The 27,775-nt window shown below is 41.1% G+C and overlaps 3 protein-coding genes across 3 annotated transcripts in view; all 3 read left to right on the top strand.

Moving 5' to 3' along the window:
- The window catches only part of znf408 (zinc finger protein 408), a 5,545-nt gene extending 4,998 nt beyond the window's left edge, over positions 1 to 547 (top strand). Inside the window, exon 5 of the mRNA XM_046840735.1 lies at positions 1 to 547. This exon is cut by the window's left edge and continues 1,613 nt beyond it. The gene's annotated coding sequence lies outside the window, so the exon portion shown is untranslated.
- Positions 548 to 1,328: 781 nt separating this feature from the next.
- On the top strand, positions 1,329 to 9,239 carry f2 (coagulation factor II (thrombin)). Its single transcript, XM_046840736.1, has 14 exons — positions 1,329 to 1,557; positions 1,647 to 1,804; positions 1,973 to 1,997; positions 2,682 to 2,753; positions 2,842 to 2,947; positions 3,074 to 3,204; positions 3,924 to 4,235; positions 4,319 to 4,426; positions 7,496 to 7,619; positions 8,011 to 8,178; positions 8,294 to 8,467; positions 8,555 to 8,733; positions 8,820 to 8,890; positions 8,984 to 9,239. The coding sequence occupies exons 1-14, from the start codon at positions 1,482 to 1,484 to the stop codon at positions 9,137 to 9,139; spliced, it is 1,860 nt and encodes a 619-aa protein (XP_046696692.1). The 5' UTR covers positions 1,329 to 1,481; the 3' UTR covers positions 9,140 to 9,239.
- Positions 9,240 to 10,049: 810 nt separating this feature from the next.
- On the top strand, positions 10,050 to 27,009 carry arhgap1 (Rho GTPase activating protein 1). Its single transcript, XM_046840081.1, has 13 exons — positions 10,050 to 10,181; positions 13,713 to 13,857; positions 16,587 to 16,679; positions 16,816 to 16,903; positions 18,715 to 18,846; positions 19,016 to 19,102; positions 20,053 to 20,151; positions 20,308 to 20,418; positions 20,896 to 20,966; positions 21,280 to 21,357; positions 21,555 to 21,683; positions 21,815 to 21,918; positions 24,152 to 27,009. The coding sequence occupies exons 2-13, from the start codon at positions 13,722 to 13,724 to the stop codon at positions 24,320 to 24,322; spliced, it is 1,299 nt and encodes a 432-aa protein (XP_046696037.1). The 5' UTR covers positions 10,050 to 10,181; positions 13,713 to 13,721; the 3' UTR covers positions 24,323 to 27,009.
- Positions 27,010 to 27,775: the final 766 nt, after the last annotated feature.

Here is a 27,775-nt window from a genome sequence, read left to right as displayed (position 1 = left end):
GTGGAGTAAAAGACATTAGTAAATATTTACTCATCTGTACACTGAACCTTGTGTCATCGCTGTTTGTGCCAAACTGAGCACCGTGTACAAAACACATCTGTGCTGAAGAGTGACTCGGCACGTCCGATTATTAGCCTGAAAACTAGTGTTTTTCTGCAGCGTTATAAATAAATCACTGATTAAATGTGTTAATGAAGAGACATAAAAACCTCAAAATAAATCTCAACCTTCATTTATTATAAACTTCTTTCTTCAAATAAAACATGGCCGTATGCAGGAGATTTAGTGCGAATCTGCAGAGCTGAAGCCACTGCTATTCATTTCTTTTCCCCAGTTAGATCAGACGCTACGTGTCAAACAACTCAAACTAAAGTTGAGATTTTTACACAATGGGCTGAAGAATGGAAGGAGATGAAAGATGATGTTTATTAGATGATATGTGATTTCCTCATTCTGAATCCTAGACATCCTGCTCAGATCATGTCTGAAGATCAAAAGTGTCATGAAAAGTTGTTTCTAAATAAATCTATTGCTTTTGATTGGTTAAGTCTTTTGATCTTAGTTCAGTTCTTAAATCAGGGATTTTATAAATGTTTTCTAAATTAAAACTCTTAATATAGATTTTTTTTGTGGCCTAAACGTATTTCTTTGTTTTTTTTTCTTATTCTGATTCAGTCGGATCAACAGTTTGTCAATATATTAAAGAATACACAAGTATTTCTCGGCAGCACAGGAATATAAAAATGAAAGACTTCTGATCAAAAGGTTATGAGTTTAAATCTCAGCACCACACAGCTTCCCCTGCTGCCCCAAACCCTCTGTTAACCCTCTGAATATAATTGTTAACTTTTATTTTTACATCCATTTTTATATATAAATTCAAATTCAAGCCCATGTAGGATCATGAAGTGGCTCTTTTGAGGATCACAGCTCCATAATTCTAAACCTGCTTCAAGCAAATCCGACACCTTAAACCTGAACAACCCTCTAATGAAGGAGAACATCTTACAGAAAAATCACTGGTGTGTTGATGAATATCAAACTAATAGAGAAACCTTATATTTCACCTCACTAGTGTGTGTGTGTGTGTGTGTGTGTGTGTGTGTGTGTGTGTGTGTGTGTGTGTGTGTGTTAAACTCAAGATATTTCTCCTGTTTTTAGGTGATAAGAACATCGCAGTGTCAGTATGATAACCCAGTCATATATAAGCTTCATATCTCTCTGTGTACTAAGACTGTGCTGGAACACCTCGGGCTGAATCACCGTTCCTGGAGATATAAGTTTACGTGGTCGGATGGTTCAAGCTTCCATCATACACATAATCTCTGTTCTGTTTGAACTCCGTTAGTTCAATATTAACTCGAGCAGCAGAGCAGCAGCAGGAGGAGGAGGAGGAGGATTTCTGGGATTTGTTAGCAGTGTTTCAGCTCGGTTTGATGTTCCAGGGCTTTTCAGGATTGCAGAATTTCTCATGGTAAAGAATGGGAGCAGTACCAGCGCCTCTCCTTGTCACGCTTCTCCTCAGCCTGGTGTTTCAGCTCACATTCTGCTACGATGGTACGACACCGTTCATGGTTTTTAATATCCACGCAATGGTGAGTGTAGTAATTGTGTTACTAGAAATGTGTTGCTTCCTTTTGTTGCAGTTTTTATCGATGAGAAGACGGCGTCTCAGGTGATCCGAGCAAAGAGAGCAAACTCACCTTTTGAAGAGTTAAAGAGTGGGAATCTGGAGAGGGAATGTCTGGAGGAGATCTGTGACCATGAGGAGGCTCGAGAGGTGTTCGAGGACAACAGTAAAACGGTAGGAACATTTACAGAACACTACTGTTCCATCTAATCACAACTCTTTAAAGACTTTCACATTTCTTCTGTAATTATTGTACAGATTTAAGAATTTCCTCATCATAACTTCTTACTGACTCTGTTTTATTATATACTTTGTTTAATTATTTATCTTCTCTGTCCTTAGACTGCATTTTGGGACACATACTTGGGTAAGATTATCTAAAACAGGAGTCAGCACCGATCCCATTTTGTGTAAATATGTGATATTGATTCAGGAGCAAAGTTCAAATCTTCACCAGAGTGATTACTAAATCAGTCACAGTTTCGATATGTTTGATCGCGTTTTTTTTTATTCCAGAGCGTTTTCTCTGAACATTCACTAGTTTGAAAAATAGAAAATGTATTATTGAACATCAGAGAAACCAAATTACAGCTTCTCATTACAATAAAATCTCTAAACACTTTCAATTATTGTGTTTTTTTAGCAGCCAGTCATTTTAAACTATTATTAAACTCTTAAATATTATTAAACTCTATTAATACTTAATAGATTTTCACTTCAGATGTGTTCACACACAGTCACTTAAACCACAAGTTCTAATGTAATTATTTAATTAAAGCTTTTTTTCTGTGTCTTTGTTCAGACTCATGTATAAATCATCACTTTTCTCATTCCCAGATTCGCTCATATCTATCTATAGATTTGGACATTTAATAAAAAAAAACATAGATTTAATTAAAACAATGTTTATTGAAATATGTTGAATTTAGGGATTATATTTTCTACATTCAAACTTTTTATGGCCTATATTTCTTTTTTTTTAATTATTTTTTAAGGCAGGTATTCTCATAGCATTAATAGTTTTTTGTTTTATGCTCCTGCGGTTCATCAGCATGTTCTGGCAACTTGATACAGCGGAATGTGGATACTGTTCGAGTAATCCGGACTTGTTTAGATCATAAGGGTGAGTCCATTTTCTGATGTACTGAGGATGAAACTAAAATAATCTGTAAACAGGAATAAACAGTCTGCACCCTGTCTGTGCTCGACAGGTATCTGCTACGTTAATAACGGTGAATATTACGGAGGTAAAGTGAATGTGACTATCTCAGGGAAGCCATGCCAGTACTGGAGAAGCAACTTCCCTCACCGAATCACGTAACGTATTCATTTCTCACTGAGCTTCGTTTAGAGATATTTTCAGTTCAGACAGATTCTATACTGGATTTATGATTCTTTTTATACTTTTTTTGTTGATGGTCATTTTGTTTATTTGCTTTCCAGTGAGTTGAATACAACAACCCTAAACCTGCCTGAGAATTTGTGCAGAAATCCAGATAAAAGACCTGGTGGGCCGTGGTGTTTCACCAGTGACCCCACTGTCAGGACAGAGAAATGTGCAGTGCCAAAATGTGGTAAAGTAAACTTTTTTCTGTGAGAGCCACATAATCGAATAAATTTAACAAATAATTAGTTAACATTAATAACTGGAGGTCGACCGACCGTGGATTTCACCGATGCCAATGGCAATGTAGATCGTACTCGCTGATAACCGATTAATCAAACCTATTTACATTTTTTATGGATACAATTTAAAAAATAAAGTACAGAATCAGGAAAATGTGCTGAATGAAATAAATGTGAATATAACAATTAATAAATAGAATTATTTATTTGATATATTATAAAATAAATAAATATAATATAGCGCTCTCATGCAGCGTGCCGTCTCAATCATGTAAAACCAAACAACAGTCAGTTCACCTCTAGAGGCCGCTCTCGTAATGACAGTGGACCGGAACCCGGAAAAACTATCGTCATGGATTTTTGCTGATAGCTGATCAGTGCCTCGACCTCCATTATTAACTAAGGGACATTTTAACCTTATTATTAAATATTAAATATTAAATTAAATATACAATTACATTTTATAAATATGTTTCTGGCATTGTTCAGAGGGTCGTTTTAAATGTGGGGGCCCAGGGGCCATAATCAGCCTGCGGGCTGTAGTTTGGGGGCCCCCTGATGTAGACTATTGATAGATTCATGTTCATGTGTGGAATCACACTTATAGCTTTTTGCAGCTTTCAGTTATCAACAATTCATTTAAATGAATGAAATCTTCTCCTCCCAGGTGAGAAGTTGCTGCCCACTATTCCCCCTGTCCAAGTAAAGGATGTAGCTGAGCGCTACCGTCAAACCAACTGTTTACAGGGCTATGGCGAGAGCTACACTGGAACGCTCTCAGTGACGCTACACGGCCACAACTGCCTGAACTGGAACCTTCCCAAAGTGAAAGCTCTGAGTGCAAGTAAGGATTTCAGCCAGGATGTTGTTCTATTGAAGAACTACTGCAGGAACCCGGATGGAGATCTGGAGGGCCCATGGTGCTACGTGAAGGACAGGGGAAACATCACCATGGACTACTGTGATCTTGAGCTCTGTGGTGGGTTTAGCTGAAATATAATGTTTTATTGTTATCTAATCTATTATAATATTATAGTGTGCATTTGTATTTTTGTCCTTCAGATGCTCCTCTGGATGGGGTGATCGAGGAAGATGGGGTTCGTCAAAGAACTGTTGGAGCAAAAAAGGACACATTCTTTAACCCTGATAGCTTTGGGCAGGGAGAATTGGGTAAGATTAGCAGACGCAGAGGCAGTGAACATGTTCTTCACTTGTGCTTCACCAGACTAACCAGAGCAAGGCCTTCTAACACCATCACTGTGCAAAGTACCAGGCAGAACCTGGTAACTCCTGGTAATGAATCCATGGAGGTTGTTTTGGGTTTATAAGTGAGTTGTAATTGGTGCTTTATTAATAATAATAATAATAATAATAATATATTTCAGGGAGTAAGACCAGGAACATTGGAGGTGTTTAAATCGGGGCTGCACAATTTGGGGAAAAGGTCATGTGATCTGCGATATAATAAATGGTATCATGAGTCCAATCAAGTGATAAGAAAGACAGTTAGAAAGGTTCTTGGTGTAACATCTGGAAATAGAAAGGAAGACAAAGAGACGTGGTGGTGGAATGAGGAAGTGCAGGGGAGCAGAAGGTGAAAGAGGTTGGAGAAACAGAATTGGGATAGACAGAGTGATGAGAAAAGTAGGCAGGAGTACAAGGGGATGCAGCAGCAGGTGAAGAGGGATGTGGTGAAAGCCAAGGAAAAGGCATATGAGGAGCTGTAGAAGAAGTTGGACACTAAGGAAGGAGAAAAGGATTTGTAGCGATTGGCCAGGCAGAGCTGGGAAGGATGTACTGCAAGTTAGAGCAGTAAAGGATGGCGATGGAAATGTGTTGACTAGTGAGGAGAGTGTGTTGAGAAGATGGAGGGAGTATTTTTAACAGCTGATTAACAAGGAAAATGAGAGAGAGAGAAGGTTGGATGGTGTGGAGATGTGAAGCAGGAAGTGGATAGGATCAGTAAGGAGGAAGTGAGAGCAGCGATTAAGAGGATGAAGAGTGGAAAGTCGTTTGGACCAGATGACATACCGGTAGAAGCATGATGTTTAGGAGAGATGCAGTGAAATTTTTATCAAGGTTGTTTAACAAGATTCTGGAAGGTGAGAAGATGCCTGAGAAATGGAGAAGGACATCATATTTCTAATTATAGCAATAGTTCTATGGTGAAAGATGGTGATCTGTATAAACGATCGGCTCTGAGCCCTTTCCTGTATGCAGTGGTGATGGACTGGTTGAAGGACGAGGTCAGACAGGAGTCTCCCTGGACTATGATGTTTGTGGATGGTATTGTGGTTTGTGGTGAAAGTAGGGAGCAGGTGGAGAAGAGCCTGAAGAGGTGGAGATATGTGCTGGAGAGAAGGGGAATAAAAGTCAGTAGGAGTAAGACAGAGTACATGTGTGTGAATGAGAGGGAGGGCAGTGGAGGGGTGCGGTTGCAGGGAGAAGAGGTGGAGAAGGTGGAGGAGTTCAGGTACCTGGGGTCAACAGTGTAAAATAATGGAGAGTGTGTTAGAGAAGTGAAGAAAAGAGTGCAGGCAGGGTGGAGTGGGTGGAGAAGAGTGATAGCAGGAGTGATTTGTGATAGAAGAGTATCTGTGAGAGTGAAAGGGAAAGTTTATAGGACTGTGGTGAGACCTGAGATGTTGTATGGATTAGAGACAGTGATATTGAGTAAAAGACAGGAAGTGGAGCTGGAGGTAGCAGAGCTGAAGATGTTGAGATGTTCGTTGGGAGTGATGACGATGGACAGGATTAGAAATGAGTTTATTAGAGGGACAGCACATGTAGGACGTTTTGGAGACAAGGTGAGGGAGGTGAGATTGAGATGGTTTGGACATGTGCAGAGGAGGGACATGGGGTATATCAGTAGGAGAATGCTGAGGATGGAGACACCAGGAAGGAGGAAAAGAGGAAGATCAAGGAGGAGGTTTATGGATGTGGTGAGGGAAGACATGCAGGTAGTTGGTGTGAAAGAGGCAGATGTAGAGGACAGGGGGGATGGAGACAGATGATCAAGAAGAAGAAGATTTTATTTATGGGTGCCTTACATGAGACTAAAGGACACCTTAAATACAATAAAACTACAAAACAATTATCAACAACAATTGAAAATAATGCAACACTATACAACCAAAAAGACGTATGTATGAAATGTTTATGATTTGCCTGCCTACAAAGATGTGTTTTTTAGATTTAAAAGTAGAGACAGTCACTGTTGCAAATATTGAGAGGAAGTAGATTCCACAGTGTAATGCAGTATGTTCTAACTGTCAGGATCAGTAAGAATCATCTAGAGAAAGTCCACAGTGAAATCCAGGTAGCAGCGAAGCAGAATTCCTGGAGTTTCATGTCTCTGAATAATAGCAATGAGGAGAACTCAGTCATATTATCATGGGACTAAACCACATGCCCAGGTGAGGAAGCCGCTAGGGTGTTTCAGGCTCTAGAGAAGCACAAATCTACTCTACTACCAGTCTCCATTTGGGACAGATCTCAAGGTGACCTTTTTTGGTTAGAACAACCTTGTCTCTGAGAGTCCAGCTAGAAGGTTAACGTTCCACTTTGGAGAGCCAGATGATTCGGTAAGTAAAGCTGTTCCCAGCCCTTTATCTCAGGAGCCGGTTCCTCACATGACTGTCTAAATATCATTAAATAATTCTAGCAGTGATTATAAGAGAAAGAGAAATTGAGGCTAATGAATGCATTTAAGTGAAAAAGTCACTTGTTAAAGCAGAAGAGAGGAGAAGCTGGGAATAGAAGTTTAGGAGGACTATTTGCTGGAGTGAAGTTATCATGTGGTGCACACAGTTGCATAATCTTAAAGTACACAGTCATGTAGGAAGCTACTATTTCTCTTCCCAGAATTTATTGATTTTTATCTTTTTTTTTACAAAGCAGGTTTGCATCTTTCACACACATGACTAATAACGTACATTCATCTCATTCCTAAATCTGAGCAGTTATGGGGTTAAGGGCCGTGCTTAAGGGCCCAAGAGTGGCATCTTGGTGGGGCTGGGATTTAAACCCATGCCCTTCTGATCTACCTATCAATAGAACTATTACCACAGTCAGATTTACTGTGATTAAAGAATTAAGATATAAAAGTCAATAAAAGGATTTTTCACTATAAAGACACTCTGCATTATATTTATGTATATTAATAGGATGGAAATGTGTTGTGTTTATTTTAGTGCCATGTTTAATGCTGTAGCAATTATTTGTCTTCTCTGTGGTCAGAATGTGGCGAGCGACCGATGTTTGAGAAAGTCAACAAAGACGACGCAACGGAATCAGAGCTCATCAAATCCTACGAGAAAAGAATCGTACAAGGAGAGACGGCTGAAGTCGGAAGTGCGCCATGGTAACTTAAATATCTTAGTCCTAGTTCGAATAATATTATCTTCAGGTCAGTATGAATGGTAGATTGTGATTGGCTGTAAGGAGTTCAGGTGTGAATAGTGGATTGTGATTGGCTGTAAGGAGTTTAGGTGTGAATAGTGGATTGTGATAGGCTAAAAGGAGTTCAGGTGTGAATAGTGGATTGTGATAGGCTAAAAGGAGTTCAGGTGTGAATAGTGGATTGTGATAGGCTAAAAGGAGTTCAGGTGTGAATAGTGGATTGTAATTGGCTGTAAGTAGTTTAGGTGTGAATAGTGGATTGTGATAGGCACACTTTCCTGCAGGGTAGGTGTGGGTTCGGTGGAGAGCTCTGATGGTTGATATCTGATGTGTGTGATGTATGTGATCGACAGGCAGGTGATGCTGTATAAACGAAGTCCTCAGGAGCTGCTGTGTGGAGCCAGTCTGATCAGTGACCAGTGGATCCTCACTGCTGCTCACTGTATCCTTTACCCTCCATGGGGCAAGAACTTCACCATCGATGACATTCTTGTGCGACTCGGAAAACACGAGCGGGCTAAGTGAGCTGGCTGTGATTATAATGTGGTTGTGATAGAAGAACACATCATTTATATAAGAAACATATTCATGTTCTGCTCAGATGTAGAGCCTTGTGCACTTCTCTATGGTTTTAAGGTATGAGAGAGGCATAGAGAAGATCGTGGCTATTGATGAAATCATCGTCCATCCTAAATATAACTGGAAGGAGAATCTGAACCGAGACATCGCTCTGCTGCACATGAAGAAACCCGTCACCTTCACCAGCGTCATCCACCCCATCTGCCTTCCCACCAAGAACACCGTAAACACGTGAGAGTTTGAATTCTGAAGTTCAAAACAGGTTCTTGTGTATAGTATGAAGGTAACGAGAGCATCCATTCTCACTTCTGCATGCAGTTTGATGTCAGTCGGATATAAGGGTCGTGTAACCGGCTGGGGAAACCTGAAAGAAGCATGGACGTCTAACCCTCAGAACCTTCCACCGAAACTGCAGCAGATTCACCTGCCCATCGTGGACCAAGATATCTGTCGTAAATCCACCGCCATTCGCATCACAGACAACATGTTCTGTGCAGGTGAGGCTGAATGATCCTGAGATCCGTATCCTATTGTGATACTTCTGCAGAAGAAATGTCCATGATGCGAATGTGAATTTTTTCAGGTTACAGTCCTGAGGATAATAAAAGAGGTGATTCGTGTGAAGGAGACAGCGGTGGACCTTTTGTGATGAAGGTGAGAGAAGGTTTTGGTCCATGAGTGTGTTCTGGGTTTGTTTGATTACAGCTGAGATTTTTATTATTATTATTTATTTTAATCTTTTTTCAGAACCCAGATGATAAACGCTGGTACCAGATCGGCATCGTGTCCTGGGGTGAAGGCTGCGATCGGGACGGCAAATACGGGTTCTACACTCATTTGTTCCGTATGCGCCGCTGGATGAGGAAAGTCATAGATAAATCAGAGGCTTCTGATGATGACTGAAGTTCTTTACGTTGATAATAATATTGAGAGCACAAAACTAAATCTGATTTCTTTCCAAAAACTACATTTCATCTGACAATAAAATCGAATTCTTATCAAAGTGCGTGTCCTGGTTCTGTCTGGGTCTGTCAAAGTGTGGTTATGTCTTATCTTAAAAACTCAATCAAATAATACAGAAAATAAAAGCAAAATATATCTGAATTTAAACAAACACCATAAACAAACAAACAAACAAATGAATAAAAGAGTAGGAGAGCAGATTAGTACGCTGTTTCATTCTGAGTTGTTTGTGTTCTTTCTGTTTTAGTGCAGGGTTCCTCAGGGTTCTCTGGTTTCCTCCCAGTATATGCAGGTGGGTTATCTACTAGTGATAAGTCGTTCATTAACAATTGGTTCGTATTGAACGATTCTTTAAAGTGACTCCATAACGATGCATTGATTTTTAAATGACAGAAGAACGAGTCGACTCAAAGAGTGATTCGTTCATATTGAACGAGTCTTTAAGGTGACTCTAAAAGAACGATTAATTTTCTTCAAAATTATTGAAACTATAGTTAAAGTTGGTGCAGGAAAAAGTGTTGGGATCTGTTTGTTAAAAATGTAACATGTAATTGTATTTCTTGTCAAATGAATTAAATGACTAAAAAGAGATTAATTGATTTTGATGAACGAGATTCAAAGAACCAGAATGAACCGATCTTCCCATCAGCACTGCTCCACTAAATGACCTCTAGATGGAAATGAGGGTTAAATGATAGTGTTCTGTTCCACTACTGTACACTAAAGCTCCAATATTCATACAACAATCTAATGCATCAATAAATCTGCAGCAAAAACACTACAATACTCTTATTTATTTATTTAGATATTTTTAAAACTACGCAGTATATGTGTGTGTGTGTGTGTGTGTGTGTGTGTGTGTGTCTGAAAGAGAGAACGAAAAAGAGAGAATCGGGGCTTTTATTATGAAGTGTGTAGTGACGTTCTACCCGGAAGTGCTGAATTGCTGGATAGCTGATTGACGAAAATCTCCGACTCTGAGGTAAATTTTCGCTTCTTTTTTTACATTATTTATTCTTACATTTATATTTTCCCTGTATATTTATAGTATTATATTATAACATTACTATCTACATTTAGACTGTAGCATTAATAAAAAACCGCTTTTGTTGATTTAATGCGTTTTGATTGTGTGTAGTGCAGGAGTGTGTAGTGCAGGAGTGTGTAGTGCAGGAGTGTGTAGTGTGTAGTGCAGGAGTGTAGGAGTGTAGGAGTGTAAGAGTGTGCTGTGTAGGAGTGTGTGTGTGTAGTGTAGGAGTGTGAGTGTGTAGTGCAGGATCGTGTGGTGTAGGAGTGTGTAGTGTAGGAGTGCAGGATTGTGTAGTGTAGAATTGTGAGAGTGTGTAGTGTGGGACTGTGAGAGTGTGTAGTGCAGGACTGTATAGTGTAGGAGTGTGTAGTGTGAGTGTGTGAGTGTAGTGTAGGAGTGTGAGTGTGTAGTGTAGGAGTGTGTGAGTGTGTAGTTAGGAGTGTGTGTAGTGTGTAGTGTGAGTGTGTGAGTGTGAGTGTGTGAGTGTGTGTGTGTAGTGTGTGTGTAGGAGTGTAGGAGTGTAGTAGTGTGTAGTGTAGGAGTGTGTAGTGTAGGAGTGCAGGATTGTGTAGTGTAGGAGTGTAAGAGTGTGTAGTGTAGGAGTGTGTGAGTGTGTAGTGTAGGAGTGTAGGAGTGTGTGAGTGTGTGTAGGAGTGTGAGTGTGTAGTTAGGAGTGTGTGTAGTGTAGGAGTGTGTGAGTGTGTAGTGTAGGGTGTGTAGTGTAGTGTGTAGTGTAGGAGTGTAGTGTAGGAGTGTGAGTGTAGGAGTGTGTGTAGTGTAGGAGTGCAGGATTGTGTAGTGTAGGAGTGTAAGAGTGTGCTGTGTAGGAGTGTGTGAGTGTGTAGTGTAGGAGTGTGAGAGAGTGTAGGATTGTGTAGTGTGAATATGTGTTGGGTGTGTCTATTTGTGTTACGGGTGTGTAGTGTAGGAGTGTAGTAGTGTGTAGTGTAGGATTGTTTAGTCTGTAGTGTAGGAGTGTGTAGTGCAGGAGTGTGTAAGAGTGTGTACTGTAGGAGTGTGGAGTGTGTAGTGTAGAGTGTGCTGTGTAGGGTGTGTAGTGTAGGAGTGTGTGAGTGTAGGGTGTAGGGTGTAGGAGTGTGTGTAGTGTGTAGTGTAGGTGTGTAGTGTGTAGTGTAGGTGTGTGTAGTGTAGGATTGTTTAGTGTGTAGTGTGAGTGTGTGAGTGTGTGTGTGTGGGTGTGTAGTGTGTGAGTGTGAGTGTGTGTGTGTAGGAGTGTGTGTGTAGTGTAGGAGTGTGTAGTGTAGGGTGCAGGATTGTGTAGTGTAGGAGTGTAGGAGTGTGTGAGTGTGAGTGTGTGTAGGAGTGTAGTGTAGGAGTGTAGGAGTGTGTGAGTGTAGTGTAGGAGTGTGTGAGTGTGTAGTTAGGAGTGTGTGTAGTGTAGGAGTGTGTGAGTGTGTAGTGTAGGGTGTAGGAGTGTAGTGTAGGGTGTGTGTGTGGTGTAGGAGTGTGTGTAGTGTAGGAGTGTGTAGTGTAGGAGTGCAGGATTGTGTAGTGTAGGAGTGTAAGAGTGTGCTGTGTAGGAGTGTGTGAGTGTAGTGTAGGAGTGTGAGAGAGTGTAGGATTGTGTAGTGTGAATATGTGTTGCGGTGTGTCTATTTGTGTTACGGTGTGTAGTGTAGGAGTGTAGTAGTGTGTAGTGTAGGATTGTTTAGTCTGTAGTGTAGGAGTGTGTAGTGCAGGAGTGTGTAAGAGTGTGTACTGTAGGAGTGTGGATGTGTGTAGTGTGAGTGTGTGTGTGTGTGTGTGTAGTGTGTAGTGTAGGAGTGTAGGAGTGTAGGAGTGTGTGGTGTAGGAGTGTAGGAGTGTGTAGTGTGTAGTGTAGGAGTGTGTGTAGTGTAGGATTGTTTAGTGTGTAGTGTAGGAGTGTGTAGTGTGTAGTGTAGGAGTGTGTGTGTGTGGTGTAGGGTGTGTAGTGTAGGAGTGTTTAGTGTGTAGTGTAGGAGTGTGTAGTGTGTAGTGTAGTGTTATTTATGTGTGAATGTAAACGTCCGCCACATTGGAACATTCTTGTTTTTCTGATGCGATTCTGACTGTTAAACCTTCACTGTTAACTACAGAGCACATGACTCTCATAAAATCTCAGACAGGGTGTGTGTGTGTGTGTGTGTGTGTGTGTGTGTGTGTGTGTGTGTGTGTGAGAGAGAGAGTCGGTGTGTGTGTGTGTGTGAGAGAGAGAGAGAGAGAGAGAGAGAGAGAGTCTGTGTGTGTGTGTGTGTGTGTGTGTGTGTGTGTGTGTGTGTAGAGAGAGAGAGAGAGAGAAAGAGAGTCTGTGTGTGGGTGTGTGTGGGTGTGTGTGGGTGTGTGAGAGAGAGAGAGAGAGAGAGAGAGAGAGAGAAAGAGAGTCTGTGTGTCTGTGTGTGTGTGTGTGTGTGTGTGTGTGGGTGTGGGGACTTCTCTAAAGGATCTGAGACCAAACATCAGTGCACAGCAGATGGCTCATGGCCAGGTCATGCTCTGATAAACACCTCTGAGCGAAGTCACAATGAGGAGAGTTCGAGACTCTCAATGCCAAACACTTATAAACAGAAGGTCTGCGTTTGGATGATGTTCGAAGTGATAGATGAGACATGTTTCACTTACACACACACACACACACACACACACACACACACACACAGTTTTGATCTAAATTGTTTATTCATATTAATTATTGATCATTGTTAGTAATAATTTGTAGTAATTTATGCATCCTGTGAAGTTCTCTCCTCATATTCCAGCTGCTCCAGATGTTCTGTAATTCAGAGACCGTGAGCGTGTGTTGTGTGTAGCAACTGTTTCTGCCTCAGCAACCTTCATTCTGAGCTTCTAAAACACACACGTGTACGATATATAAAAAACACAAACGTCATTGCAGATCAGTATCTGAATCTTGCAAGTGCTTACGGCTACACATACACACGCTTGCACGTACACACATGCACACACACACACACACACACACACACACACTGCAGATTTGGAGTGGGATTCAGCTTCTTTTGGCAGTAACACACTTATATTATGTAAATAATGTTCCATATTTGTGTGATGTGCAGTAGGTAAATGTATTTTATTCAGGAATGTACAGACGCTGCTCTGCAGCTGTCAGGAAGTTCTCACACACACACACACACACACACACACACACACACACACACACACACACACACAGCCTTGTGTTTTTTTACGCATAGACTTTCTCATTCTCATCCTGTATAAAGAGCAACTCAACTACCTGTGTGTGAGAGAGAGAGAGAGAGAGAGAGAGAGTGAGCGTGCGCAAAGTAAACTACTGTATGAACAGTAAAGTTATAAAGCTTCTTTAAATCCATAAACTAATAAAGGACCAATTTACAGGTGGGTGAGTGAAGAGCCAGCTGCTGCTCACCTTTCCTACTGTTCCTGCTTGTGTACATCTGTTTCACTGAAAGGATCTAAATGCGTGTGTGTGTGTGTGTGTGTGTGTGTGTGTGTGTGTTATAGAGGACAATCATGTCCTCAGACCTGCTGGTGGATCTGAACGATGAGCTGGGAGGAGATGATTCTCCCAGCGCGGCTCTGGATCAACTCAAGCTGGTTCCAGAGAAGCAGTGGCCACAGGACGATCCGGTCAGCCTCAGCAAATCCGGTGAGTGTGACCCTGATTTAAAAGATTTTTTTTCTTGCTTTTATGGCCTTATTTTTACCCATGATGGACCTGCAGCATTAAGCCACAATCACTATTCACTTCCAGCAGGCAACATTTCCTCCTGCTGCAAATACAGCAGCAACCGGATATGAGTTTTAATATAAAATCAGTAATGACACAAATCCGCTTTTCTATCCTTTAAAAACTGTAATCTACTAACAGGACACTTACACTTATAATCAATGCTTTCTTCATCTTCTGTCCTCTATCAGTCACATGTCTTCACACGATACAAATTCTACACTCAGAGTTCACCAGAAAACACATTTTGAAACATCAATATGTGTTGAATGGGAGTCAGTGGGACAGAAAGTGTAGTGTGAGTCGCAAATCCACAATTCAAACACAAAAACGGGAGATTCCGTGTGTGTAATTTCAGTATTTTAGTCATTTATTGCCAGGATATTGCACATCAACACAATTAAACCGAGCCACTCCATAGCAAATCAGATGTCTTCCTATTACATACAACTGTTTATAGAGAAAATGTGTTCATGTTGTGACACAGTAAGCAAAAAACAATATAATTTGTCTGATGGTTACCTGTTTATGGCCGTTGTAGATTGTAATGACAGCAGTAGATGTAATAGCAGCAATAGATTATAATGGCAGCGGTAAATTATAATGGCAGCAGTCGGTAACTGTGGCAGCAGTAAATTATAATAGGAGTGGTAGATTTCGATGGCAGCAGAAGATTATAATGGCAGCAGTAGGTAACACTGCCAGCAGTCAATTATAATGGGAGTGGTAGATTATGAAGGCAGCAGTAATTATAATGGCAGCAGTAGGTAACTGTGGCAGCAGTCAATTATAATGGGAGTGGTAGATTATAATGGCAGCAGTAGATTATAATGGCAGCAGTAGGTAACTGTGGCAGCAGTAAATTATAAGGGGAGTGGTAGATTTCGATGGCAGCAGAAGATTATAATGGCAGCAGTAGGTAACACTGGCAGCAGTCAATTATAATGGGAGTGGTAGATTATGAAGGCAGCAGTAATTATAATGGCAGCAGTAGGTAACTGTGGCAGCAGTCAATTATAATGGGAGTGGTAGATTATGAAGGCAGCAGTAGATTATAATGGCAGCAGTAGGTAACTGTGGCAGCAGTAAATTATAAGGGGAGTGGTAGATTTCGATGGCAGCTGTCGATAATAAAAAGTAAAAGATTGATCTACTAACTGATAATTCAGAACAAGTCTCTGGAGACTAATAACACTAACAGTCTGTATGCCGGAGTATTGGCTTGATGGTATTTGTTTTGTTTAGATATCAGGATGAAGGGGGTATAAAGGCTGGTGTAAGGTGAAGACTAATGTAAAGGTGACTGCATTTATAGCACAGGATTCACAATTAATCACTGTAATTATTATTATAATTATCATTATTACTGTAACACAGCACAAGTAAATCAGGTTATCTTACACTCCATCATCAGGTACTGAATGATTTATTATCGCGTTACATTCAGGTGCTTGTCTGTGCTTCACAGGTAGACGTTAATTAACAGCGTTGCTGCGAACTGGACCTGCGTCACCTGATCATTCATTTGAGTTATTAGGAAACGCCAGACAATATTTGGCACATACAAAATGTTCTTCAGATTAGATGGACTTTTTTTTGGCAGTTTGCAAAAACATTTAACTCTTTCTCTTTCTCTTCCTGCCCGTTTTCCATCACGTTCCCTGCCCGTTTTCCATCACGTTCCCTGCCCGTTTTCCATCACGTTCCCTGCCCGTTTTCCATCACGTTCCCTGCCCGTTTTCCCATCACGTTTCCTGCCCGTTTTCCCATCACGTTTCCTGCCCGTTTTCCCATCACGTTCCCTGCCCGTTTTCCCATCACGTTTCCTGCCCATTTTTTCACCCCTTTTACTGCCCATTTTGGATCTCTCTCTGTACATGTATTTTTTTTTTTTTTTTTTATTAAAATTGCAAAGATTTCAAACAAACTTATTTCACGTTGTGATTTTGGGGTTTTGTTTGTAGAATTTTGAGGAAAATAATAAATGTAATCCATTTTGGAATAAAGCTGTAACATAACATAGGAACAAAACCTGCATGTGTCTCGAAACTATAAAACACCAGGTGTTTCCACACTTTTTAGACTACATAAAAAAACTCTTTTGCCATGTGTGATTAACACAGAACAATTTCAGCATTTCCTGTACTTAAATAAAAAAAACATGTTTGTTCAAACTGACTTCAGATCAGTGAATAAACGTAACATCTGTCAGGGTTCTTCAGTCCAGTCTGAGATATACAGCACTTCTGTTCCATTACTGTCATTTAAACATTACAGCGTTTCCTCTACAGCAGATTCCGTAACAACGTGTCATTTCACTTTTATTTGTTTCCTGATTGTATCAGTGGACATGGTCACAGAGCAGCTGTACAGAAGTAAACAGATTGAGTATATAAATGTGACTTTAACCGTAATGAGTGACTCACTGATGATACGGGGAAGAAACCTTGGGAGGTTCACATGGAAATTCTGTACTTAATGTGACAGTTTGCTCCTGTGTGTGACTTGATGATACAGTTAGAAAAGAACTGATCTAAACAGGATGTATGTAAACCGTCTCTCCTCTGTAGGTCACAGACAGGATACAGGTTTTCAATTAGATGTATTTCTGCATGAATTAAGTGTAATAATTCCTTATTGTTGTGTAGCTACAGATATTAAGAGTCTCAGTGAAGGTTCTCACCTGGCATGGGACGATCCTTTCTATGATATCGCAAGACATCAAATAGTGGAAGTGGCAGGTAAGTGTAGATCTCTCTCTCTCTCTCTCTCTCTCTCTCTCTCTCTCTCTCTCTCTCTCTCTCTCTCTCTCTCTGAATATATATAATTTTTATACATCATAGCAATTAAACAGCAATTACCCCGTATTGTGTGTAGGTGATGATAATTTTGGGCGGAAGGTGATCGTGTTCAGCGCATGCCGCATGCCCCCACAGCATCAGCTGAACCACCACATGTTACTCATGTAAGTGTGTATCATCTTCAGTGTTGCTCATCAGTGGAATCTCTATTGTGTGTAAAGTTCTTATTCTGTTTTGTTCTGGACATTTCTGCTTGGGTGCAAACAGGACTTCCTCTAAATCTCTTGCTGGACTGAACTAGCACTGTAAACACTTTCCTTTAAAGAGGAACAAACCTGACTCGAGTCTATATATTTATACATTTTATTACAACTGCCAATATCATGTTATTTTTAAACGTCTGCTGCATTTATTTCTTTATTTGAACGTGAGAGAGGAGTGAAGGATAAGAGGGATATTCAGTGGCTCAGAGTTCAAGCAGTTTCATTTTTAGTTATATTTTCCATTTGAAGCTTTTCAACACACACAAACAGACACACCCAAACACACTTCTGAAGGTGTTACTAATAGTGAAGCTGTTTGGAGTTTACTCCTGGTGCTGTTTTTCATTCTATTTCCCATCTAAACATTCTTTTTTTCTCCAGTTTGTCAAATTTCTCTTGCATCTCAAGCTGTTTATCAAAATCACTGTATTCACCATATTCCAACTACCAAGAGATGCAAAACTCCTCCATGGAGCTCGGTGAGGGCATTAGCAAATGTGTATAAAGCACATTTAAAGGAACTGGATGTTACCATGGTTACATGTGTTTATAAGCAGCACATTCATTTAGATTCAACTAACAAACACAAACTGCAAACCTTCTGAACTCACACCTGAGCTTCTTCCAGCCAATCACAATCCACTATTCACACCTGAACTCCTTTCAGCCAATCACAATCCACCATTCACACCTGAACTCCTTACAGCCAATCACAATCCACTATTCACACCTGAACTCCTTCCAGCCAATCACAATCCACTATTCACACCTGAACTCCTTACAGCCAATCACAATCCACTATTCACACCTGAACTCCTTACAGCCAATCACAATCCACTATTCACACCTGAACTCCTTACAGCCAATCACAATCCACCATTCACACCTGAACTCCTTACAGCCAATCACAATCCACTATTCACACCTGAACTCCTTACAGCCAATCACAATCCACTATTCACACCTGAACTCCTTACAGCCAATCACAATCCACTATTCACACCTGAACTCCTTACAGCCAATCACAATCCACTATTCACACCTGAACTCCTTCCAGCCAATCACAATCCACTATTCACACCTGAACTCCTTCCAGCCAATCACAATCCACTATTTACACCTGAACTCCTTCCAGCCAATCACAAGCCACTATTCACACCTGAACTCCTTCCAGCCAATCACAATCCACTATTCACACCTGAACTCCTTCCAGCCAATCACAATCCACCATTCACACCTGAACTCCTTCCAGCCAATCACAATCCGCTATTCACACCTGAACTCCTTCCAGCCAATCACAATCCGCTATTCACACCTGAACTCCTTCCAGCCAATCACAATCCACTATTCACACCTGAACTCCTTTCAGCCAATCACACAATTGTGTTAAATTCTTTTATCTGATTGGTCAGAAGGTGTGTTGTTTTGTTTGTCAGTACTGCTGACTACAAATGCACCAGTTTTTCAGTAAATTCCATAAGGAGACATTTTGATTGCATTTTTGCAGGGTTCTTGGGTGTAATCACTTTCTAACACTTAGTTCTAATTACATAATGCAACCTATTTTTAATCATGTACCTATAACAACACTATCTTTATTATATTGTGTTTTGTTTTGTATAAATAAGTAAATAGACCAGCTGGTGCTCCCAGAGTTCACACTGCTCCCAGAGCTGAAAATCATATGATTGATTTGATGTGTGGTGTTGCAGGTACCTGAAGCAGACACTGGATAAGTACGTGGAGAGCGATTACACACTGATCTACTTCCACCATGGCATGACCAGCGAGAACAAGTTGTCCCTCAGCTGGCTGCGAGATGCATATCGCGAGTTTGAAAGGAAGTAGGTCACCACCACAGACTGACACATGCACACATGCACACACGCACACACGCACACACACGCACACACATACTATATTTATTGAGATTTCAAGAGGAAACTGTTCATATGCAGCATTATTTAAATCCTGGGTAAATATGTTGATGTTAATCCTGTTTCTGTCTATCAGGTATAAGAAGAACATTAAGGCGTTTTACATCGTCCACCCCACCATGTTCATCAGAACCGTCCTCATCTTCTTCAAACCACTCATCAGGTCTGCACTACATACACTTCACCTACACAAGAGATCTTTATATTAGTGCTGTGTATCTCCAAGAACATGGCGATACGATACGTATCATGATACAGGGGTTGCGATATAAAATTTTGCGATACTGTTAAAGGTTGAGGCGATTATATTGAGATATTTCTTATTTTATGAATAAGATATCATTTTAAGAAATCTGTCCTTAAGCACACAGCAAACATTAGCAAAAAATAATACTAACATTAGCGCTGTTCCCTTTAAGCGAATACTTCCTGTCACTGTTTACGCTCAGAGATAAGAAGACTGCTAGCTAGCTATCTATCTATCGGTCAGGATATAAACTCAAAACGAAACTGCCATGAGTCTTGTATTGAAGATGAAGACTTGCGCCAGTTGTCCAGCATGCTCTGAGAACACGTGCCGTCCAGACCAGCTGCCTTGCACACGTCCACTCTGCTAAATGCTGAATAGACGTCTGTTGTTGAGAGTGAAAGTGGACTATGAGCAGTAGTAGACGAGTCAGCGGTTGTGGTGAAAATGTCCTCTGACTTTATTGAAACAAACAAAAAATTGAGTTCTTTCAGTAGGCAGGAACTGCTGATTGGTGGAGATTGTGGTGTCGGTTTAGAGTCTGTGATGGTCTGATTACCTTTCCACATGAGTCAGAGTTGTGGAAGTTCTCTTCTATGTGGCTCTCCTGAGGCCTCTTCTCGGGTTGGCTTTGGCTCTGTTGTAGTCCTCTGCGTTGTCAGATTTAAAAGCAGCATCTCTCGCTTTCAGCAGGAGACGGACCTCAGAGTTCATCCACGGCTTTTGATTAGGAAAGCATTTCACGTGTTTGATGGTAGTGATCACATGTTGATGTGGTCCAAAACAGATGATGTGTAAATGTCCATGTAGAAATGTCCTTACATCCTGTGTGTGTGTGTGTGTGTGTGTGTGTGTGTGTTTCATAGCTTCAAATTTGGTCGTAAGGTCCACTACGTGAACTACCTGAGTGAACTGGAGGAGATAGTGAAGTGTGATCAGCTGGTGATTCCCAGTCGAGTCCGAGAGTAAGACTGTACACCCACACACACACACACACACACACACACACACACACACACACACACACATACTATGGCATAACTGACACATATACACACACACACACTCTTTGTCATTACTACACACACACCCTGCTTAAAGAATTATCTGTCTGGACATAGGTATGATGAAAAGATCTGTATGAACCTGAAGCCGTCTGTGGTTCCTGGTCCAGTTTCTCCAGCTCACAGTCCTCCTCTACCGTACCAGCAGTTCGGGGTGGCGCTCTCAGTGTGAGTGATCTTTAATACACCCATTACGTATCTGTGTACTGTAGAAACATCTACATTTATTTATTCAATATGAAACTCTGTGCTGTTGCTTCTGACCAAAAGAACATGGACACCAGACCAACATATGTGAACATCTCATTCCAGGTTTTTAATATTATTATTAAATTTTTTTGCTGCAGTGTTTGGTTTTATAAGAGCTCCAGTCCTCTTTGAAGGCTTTTCACTAGATTTTAGGGCGTGGCTGAGGGGATTAGAGGTCATTCAGGTAGCGTTAATCGAGATGTTTGTAGATGAGATGTTCCAGTTCATCTTAAAGGTGTTCAGTGTGGTTGAGTAGGTCAGGACTTTTTGTAATGAGATCGTTCTGTACAGCTGTGTTCCTCATCATGCTTTTATGTTGTAGTGTAGTAAAAGACAGTGTGTGTGTGTGTGTGTGTGTGTGTGTGTGTGTGTGTGTGCGCGTCTGTGTGTTTTTAGGTTGAGAAACACAGGAGCAGACGGAATCCCGCTGGTCATGCGAGACACCATCACTTTCCTGCAGGAAAAGGGTGTGCATTGTCTTCTCTAATTATATCTTTGTATTTGGAGAAAAAGGTGTAGATATTTAATTATTCTGAGATAAATATGTTAAATAAATAAATACACCCATGAAGCTGCTCTTCCCCAAGCAGACTACATTAATAGAGATAATAAATCATTTCACAACACACCCGGCTGAGCGAGACTGGGATTAACGCATGACTAGGAGCACATCCCCGTGATTTCTAAATAGAACACAGTTATGGGTTTGCTCCTCAAGCTTCCTGCTCTTGTCTTTATTCAGTTCATGTTTCTCCTGTTGCTCCCTGAATCATCTCTCAGGTCTGCAGACAGAGGGAATATTCCGACGCTCTGCTAACGTTAGTCTGGTGAAGAGCATCAAACTTAAATACAATTCAGGTACTGAGACTATACCGCTGAAAATCCACTCATTAACTAAACACACACACACACACACACACACACACACACACACTTAAAATTCAATAATTATATAATAGGCAAATTAGGGATAATTCATACAAATGTAAATTAAGTTCTTCTGTGTGTGTGTGTGTGTGTGTGTGTGTGTGTGTGTGTGTGTGTGTATGGTCCAGGTGAGCAGGTGAATTTCTTTGAGATGGATGATGTGCACCTGGCTGCAGTAATCTTGAAGACGTTCCTCAGAGAGCTGCCAGAACCTCTGCTCACATACACACTCTACAACGATGTTGTCAACTTTCACAGTGAGATCACACACACACACATTATATATATATATATATATATATATATATATATATATATTTTCCTGTATAATTCATAATACATTTTTTGTTCCTTAACAAAAGTGTGTGTGTGTGTTTGTGTGTTTCAGGAGTGGACAAAGCATCTCAAGCTCTTACAGTCCGAAACATGCTGATGTCACTTCCTGAAGAGAACTACGTCTCGTTGCGTTTCCTTGTCCAGTTTCTGGCTCAGGTCAGTAAAGCAGTGTGGTGACTCGAACCTTCATATAATCACTTCTGTCCTGCATGTTGACCTCTACCTCACTCTCACTGCTGAGTTTAGCAGGTATGTAGGATAATACTCCAGGTGGGGGTGTGAGGAGTTATAGGATGTTTAGTGAAGATGTGGAGGTGAAGAAGGTCCTGAAGTAAAGTAGAGAGTTTTATAATGGTGTTAGGTCTCACACCTGACTAAATGAATCAAAATAACGCTTTATTTTCATTACACATTTTATATCTGACTCGTTATATCTACAATCTGCTCCTCCAAATCACACACAGGTAAAGTAGTGCCAGAATGAAGCTGTTGAAGTTAACTCAGTTTCTCATTTGAACGTCTCCAGGTGTCAGATTCATCTTGTCTCTCAAGCTATTTATTTAAAAAATCCTCATAGTCACACAAAACTCCTCCATGGAGCTCAGTTAGGTCATTCCCTGAACTTCCACTATTCACACCTGAACTTCAGGCCAATCACAATCCAGCATTCACACCTGAACTTATTCCAGCCAATCACAATAAACTATTCTCACTAATTATGTATTAAATCACTGGTCCCCAACCTGCAGGCTGCGGACCGGCACCGGTCTGTGGGTCAATTGGTACCGAGTCGCACAGAAAGAATACATAACTTACATTATTTCAGTTTTATTAATGATCTGATTCTGAACGATGTTTTATTGTGGAAAATGACCAGATTTTCTCCTCCACATCTGTCTATGACTCTTGATGCAGGTCATGATGCCTCATGTCACATGACTTACCTCCATCCACTACCTTCTTAAAGGAGCTCCGGTCACATGTCTTACCTTCATCCACTACCTTCTTAAAGGAGCTCCGGTCACATGACTCACCTCCATCCACTACCTTCTTAAAGGAGCTCCGGTCACATGACTTACCTTCATCCACTACCTTCTTAAAGGAGCTCCGGTCACATGACTTACCTCCATCCACTACCTTCTTAAAGGAGCTCCAGTCACATGACTTACCTCCATCCACTACCTTCTTAAAGGAGCTCCGCTCACACGACTTACCTCCATCCACTACCTTCTTAAAGGAGCTCCGCTCACACGTCTTACCTCCATCCACTACCTTCTTAAAGGAGCTCTGGTCACACGACTTACCTCCATCCACTACCTTCTTAAAGGAGCTCTGGTCACATGACTTACCTCCATCCACTACCTTCTTAAAGGAGCTCCGGTCACACGACTTACCTCCATCCACTACCTTCTTAAAGGAGCTCCGGTCACATGACTTACCTCCATCCACTACCTTCTTAAAGGAGCTCCAGTCACATGACTCACCTCCATCCACTACCTTCTTAAAGGAGCTCCGGTCACATGACTCACCTCCATCCACTACCTTCTTAAAGGAGCTCCGGTCACATGACTTACCTTCATCCACTACCTTCTTAAAGGAGCTCCGGTCACATGACTTACCTCCATCCACTACCTTCTTAAAGGAGCTCCAGTCACATGACTTACCTCCATCCACTACCTTCTTAAAGGAGCTCCGCTCACACGACTTACCTCCATCCACTACCTTCTTAAAGGAGCTCCGCTCACACGTCTTACCTCCATCCACTACCTTCTTAAAGGAGCTCTGGTCACACGACTTACCTCCATCCACTACCTTCTTAAAGGAGCTCTGGTCACATGACTTACCTCCATCCACTACCTTCTTAAAGGAGCTCCGGTCACACGACTTACCTCCATCCACTACCTTCTTAAAGGAGCTCCGCTCACGTCTTACCTCCATCCACTACCTTCTTAAAGGAGCTCCGGTCACACGTCTTACCTCCATCCACTACCTTCTTAAAGGAGCTCCGGTCACACGTCTTACCTCCATCCACTACCTTCTTAAAGGAGCACATAATACATTACTGCTAAACTCAAACCCCCAAGAGAGCAAAATGAACACCTTAATTATTATATTTAGAACTAGTTTTTATGGTCGTATCATTTTATTTTGTTGTATTTATAACACCCCCCTGGTCTGTGAAAATATTGTCCCACATTAAACCGGTCCATGGTGCAAAAAAGTTTGGTGGTCCACTGTATTAAAGTATAAAAACACACATTATAAAGGTGTTCTGTCACATTTCAGCAGTTCCTTGTTAAATCTTTTATGTATAATAATTTCTAACTCCATGTTGGAGATGAGGTGATGTAGTTATGGGTATCTGAGTGTGATGTTTGTGATGGTGTAGGTGTCAGCTGAGAGCGAGGTGAACAAGATGACCAACACAAACCTGGCTGTAGTGTTCGGCCCCAACCTGCTGTGGGGTCAGGACGCCGCCATGACCCTGAGTTCCATCGGACCAATCAACAACTTCGCCCGCGTCCTGCTCGACCTGCACATGGACATTTTCAGCCAGTGAGGAACAGAAGAACCTGCCTCTGTATATAATCCACACCATTGTGCTTTTCTCCTTTGTGTTGCCAAATTCACGAGTGTTGTAAATTAGTCAGAGTGGCAGGAATGAAAGTGGCAGGTTTCAGGTTAGAGGGTGAGTTTCTTCCACAATACTTATATTCAGTTCTTATATTGGTTTCAGACAATCGCTCATTTATCCGTTTCTGCTTATGCTATCGATCACGTAGCAGTTCATCGTTTTCATGGTACTGATCAAGCGGAGTTTCTGCTCTCAGACCAAAAACGCTGGTAGATACAGAAGGCTCCAAAAATCTTGCGTGCACAGAAGGTAAAACGGAGCTCGTGGAGAAGAGGAGCGAGTCGTCATGAGACTGTATTACCTTCTTAAAAAAAGAAATAAAAGATATTCGGCTATTTTTTAGGTTTCATACAACACAATTTGACAATCTACAGTAATACTGAAGTCAGTGCCAGAATTTTTGAACTCTGATGTGATTTGGTGAAAACGTCAGATCCTCTTTTTTAGCGTTTCTTTTTATGCTTTGGGGGGATTCTTTGCACCCTATTGGTCTTTTTGTACAGACCTTCAGCGTATAAGCTTTTCTGTCTGAGATCTTCTCGATCAGCCATAGTCACAGCTATGGATCAGTATAAAGCACTAATACTCATCACACTTGAAACACTTTTTTTTTAAGAGCTTCTCAGTAAGTCTTTATTTTTATTACATTTCTTATATGTATGATCTTTTATACTATATTGATGCCATATATGCTTTTTTTTCTATGGTGGCCTGCAGAGGAGAATATATATGATAATTAGGTATAATTATTCTACACATCTTCATGATGTACTTTACAGGATTATAAACACAAGTGCTGATCTGGATTCAGTGTCTGGGTCTGATATTGAATTAACATCATTATAAGGACAGGTGGCGCTGATCCCAGATCAGTCAGTACGTATAGAACCAGGGTGTAGATGTCCTGTGATGATGTTTCAGCAGAAGCTCAGTTCATTGTTATTGTTAATGACTGACTGAACGCAGTATTGATTGAAGACACAAATCCAAAAAACGTCTGAGCCGCACTGAACTTTCACACAAAATATTATAAAATAGATTTCATTTTTCCCTGAATAATTTCATGAGCAGTTCTCTCCATGTTCTACTCAGTGTCCCAGAAGTCTCCAGACACAGAACATCTTCTGGAGCAGGTGTTCACTTCTTGGTTCAGTTGGATCTCAGTGTCTGTGTTTGATGAGGTTTTTAAATTCTTTGCTAAAGAGTAATGCAACCTGAGGACAGCTGTATGAGGTGGTATCTAAAAGTTTCTTTTTACAAGAAACTACTACATTTATCTACGTTTCCACACGTTTCCACACTTTTCCACACGTTTCCACACGTTTCTACACGTTTCCACACGCTCCCAGCGTTCTCCCGGAACGTGTCCTGGAAGTCTTCTTTTTAAAGTGTGTTCAGTACCTTCTGCAACTCGCACCGGATCTCCACAACGGTGTCCAAACGACGAGCCGAATCTTCATCTTCTGACTGAGGAGGTCCACAGGAGGCGAATGTGGTGAGTATTGTGGGTGTGGAAGTGAGATCATGTGGAGTGTTCTGACGATCATCATGCACAAGTTGCTGAACCGTTTGGACGTTTTTAGGGGTTGAGCTTGTCTTCCGGATCTCTCGTCGTCTTCTGGTGAAGTTCTTCCACTCAAAACACCCCAAACGTCTCTGTGGCACATCTGCCCAGTTTCACGCAGAATTTCATGTTTGCTCTTCTAACTCGCTGTCGGTGATGAAACCAGTTACAACGTTAATCTCCAAACGTCTTGATACCACCTCGAGCAGTTGAGGGTTGAGTCCTGGGATTTGAACTTGTGACCACCTGATCCACAGTCTGATGCCTTAACCACGGAGTTCCACCTCCTCATGGTGGCATGGTACAGAGATTTCTGAGACACTGTGTATATTAAAATCATTAGAACACCTGGAACATCTGGAACACCTGGGACTCAATAAGAGTGTTTTCTATTTTCCACATCATCTGTATTTCCTCCTGTTTCTTCTCACTCCTGACACTGAATCTGCAGTCTGTGTTCAGGGAATGAGTTCTGCTGAAACGAGCATCTTATTCAGCTGCAGGTGGGGCGCATAGATAAATATCTGCTCAGAAGGTCTGTAAAGTTCAGAATTCACTTCACTAGAACACATCCTGTGTGTTCATAAGACTATGTGATGCAGGTGTAGATTACCCAGAATGCACTTTGCTATCATAGAAGAGCCTGGTTTTATCGTCTCCCAGTGCACTGCCTCGATATTGAATTGTAATTGATGTACCGTGTGTGAACGTGACCCTCCTGTGTGTATGTTTTTGGTGAAAACGTGCAGTGATCCTTCCCAAAGCCCACGTGTTTTTTGTGTGCCTTACTGAAGTTGTAGGTCACGTCCTTCTAGGTTTCACACGTTTCAGCCTCCATCCTGCTCGGGCCTTGGTGTTGTAAATCCAGACCACATTTCATCTGGATCCCCAGTGCTGTGGATCTGTGTGAAGATTATAGCTTCATCTTCTGTGTGTGTGTGTGTGTGTGTGTGTGTGTGTGCGTGCGTGTGCGTGATTCCTCTCAGTGCTGGACTTTTGTAAATGTGGTAATAAATGGTACATAAGTAATAAAAATGTGTACTGTGGAGTGTGTGTGTGTGTGTGTGTGTGTGTGTGTGTGTGTGTGTGTGTATTGTAAATGTAATTATTTATTCAAATAAAATCAATTTAGGATTTTTTTTTATTTTTTAAGTATTTTAATTGTTTTTATAGATTTTACTGCTTCATCAACGTGAAAAACAAAACAACCCTGGATCTGTTCCAGCTTTAGTGTGTGTGTGTGTGTGTGTGTGTGTGTGTGTGTGTGTGTGTGTGTGTGTGTGTGTGTGTGTATATACAGTCTTTGTTACATACAGTGTATGTGGAACGTTTTCACATTTTGTTAGTTTTATTCCAAAATTAATCAAATTCATTATTTTCCTTACAATTCTACAAACAAACTCCATAATGACCATGTGAAGAAGTTCATTTAAAATCTTTGCAAATTTATTACAAATTAAAAAATCATGATACTCAAAATAAAGCTCAGATGCATCCTGGTTCCACTGATCATCACTGAGATGTTTCTACAACCTGATTGGAGTCCACCTGTGGTAGATTCAGTTGATTGGACATGATTTGTAGACACTTCAGTCTGTAGAAGGTCCCACAGTTACAGTGCATGTCAGAGCACAAACCAGGCCATGAAGACCAAGGAATAGTCTGTAGACCTCCGAGACAGGATCATATTGAGACACATTTCTGCAGCATTGATGTGATCCCAATGATCACAGTGGCCTCCATCATCCATAAAAGAGAGAAGTTTGGAACCACCTGGACTCTTAATGGAGCGGAGCTGCCGGGCCAAACTGAGC

The sequence above is a fragment of the Silurus meridionalis genome, chromosome 26, assembly GCF_014805685.1.
Source record: "Silurus meridionalis isolate SWU-2019-XX chromosome 26, ASM1480568v1, whole genome shotgun sequence".
NCBI lineage: Eukaryota > Metazoa > Chordata > Actinopteri > Siluriformes > Siluridae > Silurus > Silurus meridionalis.
The sequence above is the reverse complement of the archived record's forward strand: the minus strand, read 5'-3'. Positions and strand labels throughout refer to the sequence as shown.

Excerpts from the sequence above, each read along its gene's own strand:
- f2 (XM_046840736.1), top strand. The coding sequence starts at position 1,482 with ATGGGAGCAGTACCAGCGCCTCTCCTTGTCACGCTTCTCCTCAGCCTG. Across the intron at positions 1,558-1,646 it reads GCTCACATTCTGCTACGATG|TTTTTATCGATGAGAAGACG; the intron begins GTACGACACCGT and ends CTTTTGTTGCAG. Across the intron at positions 1,998-2,681 it reads ATTTTGGGACACATACTTGG|CATGTTCTGGCAACTTGATA; the intron begins GTAAGATTATCT and ends GCGGTTCATCAG.
- arhgap1 (XM_046840081.1), top strand. The coding sequence starts at position 13,722 with ATGTCCTCAGACCTGCTGGTGGATCTGAACGATGAGCTGGGAGGAGAT. Across the intron at positions 20,152-20,307 it reads ATTCCCAGTCGAGTCCGAGA|GTATGATGAAAAGATCTGTA; the intron begins GTAAGACTGTAC and ends GTCTGGACATAG. Across the intron at positions 21,358-21,554 it reads CAAACTTAAATACAATTCAG|GTGAGCAGGTGAATTTCTTT; the intron begins GTACTGAGACTA and ends TGTATGGTCCAG.